The sequence below is a fragment of the Orycteropus afer genome, unplaced genomic scaffold, assembly GCF_000298275.1.
Source record: "Orycteropus afer afer isolate SDZICR_OR568_19922 unplaced genomic scaffold, OryAfe1.0 scaffold00057, whole genome shotgun sequence".
Taxonomy (NCBI): Eukaryota; Metazoa; Chordata; class Mammalia; order Tubulidentata; family Orycteropodidae; genus Orycteropus; species Orycteropus afer.
The window spans coordinates 12,235,687-12,239,529 of record NW_006921644.1 but is presented as its reverse complement, the minus strand read 5'-3'; the positions used below and the strand labels follow the sequence as shown (position 1 = coordinate 12,239,529).

Here is a 3,843-nt window from a genome sequence, read left to right as displayed (position 1 = left end):
GCCTGGTGGCCTCGGCTCAGCAGCGGCAGCCGCCGGCCGGGCCAGCGGGCGGCGACAGCGGCCTGGAAGCTCAGTACAGCTGCCCCATCTGCCTGGAGGTCTACCATCGGCCAGTGGCCATCGGCAGCTGCGGCCACACGTGAGTGCTCCCGGCCTTGGGGAGGTGCGGATCCGCGCCCGCCCCGGAGCATCGAGGCCCGGCGGGGACGCGCAGGGGACTCGGGGGCTAGGGGCTGCCTCGCGCGGCCCGACCTCCTGCCCGCCAGCCCCAGGCGCTCGACCCTACCGCCCCCTTGGGCACACGGGGACGAGTTGCAGCCCTACCGGGGCTGGGGGAGGCGGGCGTGCAGGAGGCTGCCCAGGTACCAGAGGGCCGCTGCGCGGATCTCCTTCCGCTCGGTCCACCCCGTGGAGCCTGGGCGGTAGTTGTGAATAAGTGATTCCTGGGCTTTTGCTGTCGACTCGTTTTCAGATCTGCCGCTGTTTGCCTTGGCCACCACGGAGTGGCGTTCCCTAAAGTTAGGAGAGGGGTTTGTTTGGAGTTTAGTGCTGTTTTGCGTTGGAGGAGAACTTGGGTCACACTGAGCGGCCAGACAGGCTGGCCTGCAGGGGACCGGACGCCAAGCACCTTGCTGCCGTCTCCAGCTGCGCCGGGGGTGCTTCAGAACAGGACTTGAGGATGTGACTTTGCGCCCAGCCCGGAGGTGGGCCAAGATTGTCTGCTTGCGGGCCTCTCGCAGTGGCTGGAGAAGCAGCAGCTGAGGGGAGCAGGCAGGAGGGCTCTGGGCCCGCAGGCGCCTGCTGAGGAGGTGGGGATTCTGCTCCGAGGGGGCAGGCTTGGCCCTGGCACCAGGACCCAGGAGGTTTTGCAAATGCAGACAGCTACCTTCTGCAGCTGCACACGCCAAGAGGGGCTGGAACTGCCGCTGGCAGTGAATGTGGGGTCACAGTGTCCGCATCAAGAGCCTGCCTGCACGTCCCTTCCCATGGTGTCAGGTGGCACAGGCACCCACCCACACCCAGAGAGCGAGTGTGCCCACTAATCTTGTGAGGGGGCTGCTCCCCAGCTTTCAGGCTGCTTGTGACTCAGCAGCAGGGGTCGCCTTGGGCAGACTCATCACTTGTGGACTCAGATTAGTGGGTATTTCATGTGATCTGTCCATCCAATCCCCGTCCTAGTTTTGGAATGAGTTTCCTCTGTGGGCTTCGGGTGGTGTGACAGTGATAAAGGATTCTCCTTGGCACCAACCCCTTTGCCCTGATCATGGCCTTGAACGTGCAGTGTCCTGGGTGCCAGACCACTCTTGCCACTTTCTCTTTCTAAGTCTGCCTTTGAGTTGTGGTTTTAGCACACACTGCAGAACTCAGCGTTAAGGTGTGACGCTGGCCCCACTGGAGCCTGGATGAGACGTGTCCCCCCACCCCCTGCTGTGTTCCCCTGGCCGTCCTGTCAGCCCCTGCCTTCCCTGAGCTGTGTCCTTTGTTGCTGAAGCACACACACACACAGAATGCTTCCAGGTTCACACTTTTCAGAAAGTGTCCTCCCGACCCAGCTGTGTGCCCCTCTGGGAACTACCCAACTCCGCACAGTTTCCTTGTACAAAGTCGATTCCATGGTGTCAGTAGCCCTGTGCAGGGACAGGCACCCCTGAGCCTGTGAGCCGTCACCCAGCAGTGATTCAGAAGGGAGCCCTCTGACAGACCCTTCCCTAAGACCTCAGGCCACTGAGAAGCCGGCATGTGGGGAGGGGCGCCCAGGATGGGCGCTCAGACCTCTCCTCCCTCAGGTTCTGTGGGGAGTGTCTCCAGCCATGCCTCCAGGTGCCATCCCCCCTCTGTCCACTCTGCCGCCTGCCCTTCGACCCCAAGAAGGTGGACAAGGCCACTCCCGTAGAGAAGCAGCTCTCCTCCTACAAGGCGCCCTGCCGTGGCTGCAACAAGAAGGTACCCGTCCCCGCCCCCACGCCCATGCCTTCCTGGGTGCTGAGTCGGTCTGTGCCTCAGAAGAGGATGGGGTGCAGGCTGTCTGCTGCCTTCCTGTTGAGCAACTGCTGCTCTCTGCTTCTGCACCACACCCTACACGGCACACGCTCCTGCCATGGCCTCAGGGTGCAGCCCCGCCTGTGTCCACCTGGTCCCTGGAGGGTCATATCCCTGGTCCCTGCAGTCCCAGTGTCTGAGGGTGGAGCTGCCACACCCATCACACACACCAGGTCCCACACGTCACGACGGAGCTTGGCAGTCCCTGCTTTCAACCCCAGCCTCCTTCTCCACTTTCCTCCGGAGCCTGCCCTGTGCCCCCTCACGGCTGTGGTCACTCCTGCGGGGCCCTCTGTCCTGGTGACCATGAACAGAGTGAGCAGCTCTGTGTTCACCCTGTGTTTTCACGTCCAACTTGCCACCTCTCTAGTTAGTGCTCCGCCAGCTGATCACGTGGGAAGCATGTCCGGGTGGCAAGGAGGCAAGCGGGCGCCTCCCCTCTTCCCGCACTGCAGCCTCAGCCCGCTAGATGCCCCTGGGGTCACTCTCTCACAGAGCTGCCCAACCCAGCAGCAGCGCCTCCCGGCTGCAGTGCGGGTCTTCCCTGGTGCGTGGTGTCTTAATGTGCGTGCCAGCCAGGCAGGTGCCGCTGGAAGAGCCAGTGATGGTGGCACCTGGCACCCCTTCCTGGGCAGCTGCTGTCTGGCCCGGGGGGCGCTTCACAGCCTGTGCTCACACAGTGCTTTCCTGCCTCCCTTGCTCCCACACTTGGGTCGTGAGAGCGCCTTCGACAGCTTACCCCAGACCCTGGGCACGTGCTGGACACGGAGCCATGTGCGTCCACTCCCCTGAGCCGCCTCTCCCTTCCACTCCTTCATGGAGGCACGTCTCGGCACCACCTCTTGGCCACTTTCTGCCCTTGAGTGGATGTCCAATGGGGCTCGGGCTGCAGCCGCTCCATGTTCTCACGCTTCTGTCATACTGTCAGGAGGCTCCCGACCGTCCGGGGGGCAGTGTGTCCCTCACTGGAATGCCCCTCAAAAGTCCTCCCCCATGCACATGCTAGAGGGGTCCCCAGCAGCAGGGCCCCAGAGAGGCCAGGTGCTGGCCTGTGTTGGGCCGGGTCTCCCAGCCTGCTCCTCCTCCAGACCCCATGTCCCCTCCCACGGGGATGACTGAGCCCCAGGCCTGCTGCCACCTCACCCCCTCCTGTGTCCTAGGTGGCCTTGGCAAAGATGCGGGTGCACGTGTCATCCTGCGTGAAGGTCCAGGAGCAGATGGCCAACTGCCCCAAGTTCGTCCCCGTGGTTCCCACGTCCCAGCCCATCCCCAGGTAGGCAGCTGGGGCCCTGAGGCAACTCTGGTTTCCATCTCATCTGTGGGAGGCGTTGCGAGTCCCAGAGCTGACCGGACACCAGGACCACAAGGCCAGCTCCCAGCAGGAACAAGGCAGTGTCTGACACCGGCTGGTGGCTCCCAGTGATGTCGGGGCGGGGGCGGGAGCAGCCTCACTGCAGAGCCCCTGTGCAGGGTGAGGGTGTCTGGCCTAAAGGGGCTGGGCCAGTAGGCACTGGACACGTGCCCGGAGCCTGGGTAGGCAGCTGGGGCCTTCTCTGGGCCTGGTGTTTGGAGCAAGGGGGCACCCTGGGGAAACCGCTGCTGCAGGGGCTGTCCCGGCTCTGTCTGACCCCAAGGCCAGCAGCCGCAACTCACTCCCCTCCTGCCCTGCCCCTAGCAACATCCCCAACCGGTCCACCTTCACCTGCCCCTACTGCGGTGCCCGCAACCTCGACCAGCAGGAGCTGGTGAAGCACTGCGTGCAGAACCATCGCAGCGACCCCAACCGCGTGGTGAGCCCCCGCC

The 3,843-nt window shown here is 64.0% G+C and overlaps 1 protein-coding gene across 1 annotated transcript in view; it reads left to right on the top strand.

Moving 5' to 3' along the window:
- Positions 1-2: 2 nt before the first annotated feature.
- RNF166 (ring finger protein 166) overlaps positions 3-3,843 on the top strand; it is a gene marked incomplete at its 5' end in the record, with an annotated part of 5,177 nt that continues 1,336 nt past the window's right edge. Inside the window, 4 exons of the mRNA XM_007939228.1 lie at positions 3-139; positions 1,788-1,944; positions 3,201-3,313; positions 3,716-3,830. Coding sequence (XP_007937419.1) covers positions 3-139; positions 1,788-1,944; positions 3,201-3,313; positions 3,716-3,830 — 522 coding nt within the window. The remainder of the gene's footprint in view (positions 140-1,787; positions 1,945-3,200; positions 3,314-3,715; positions 3,831-3,843) is intronic.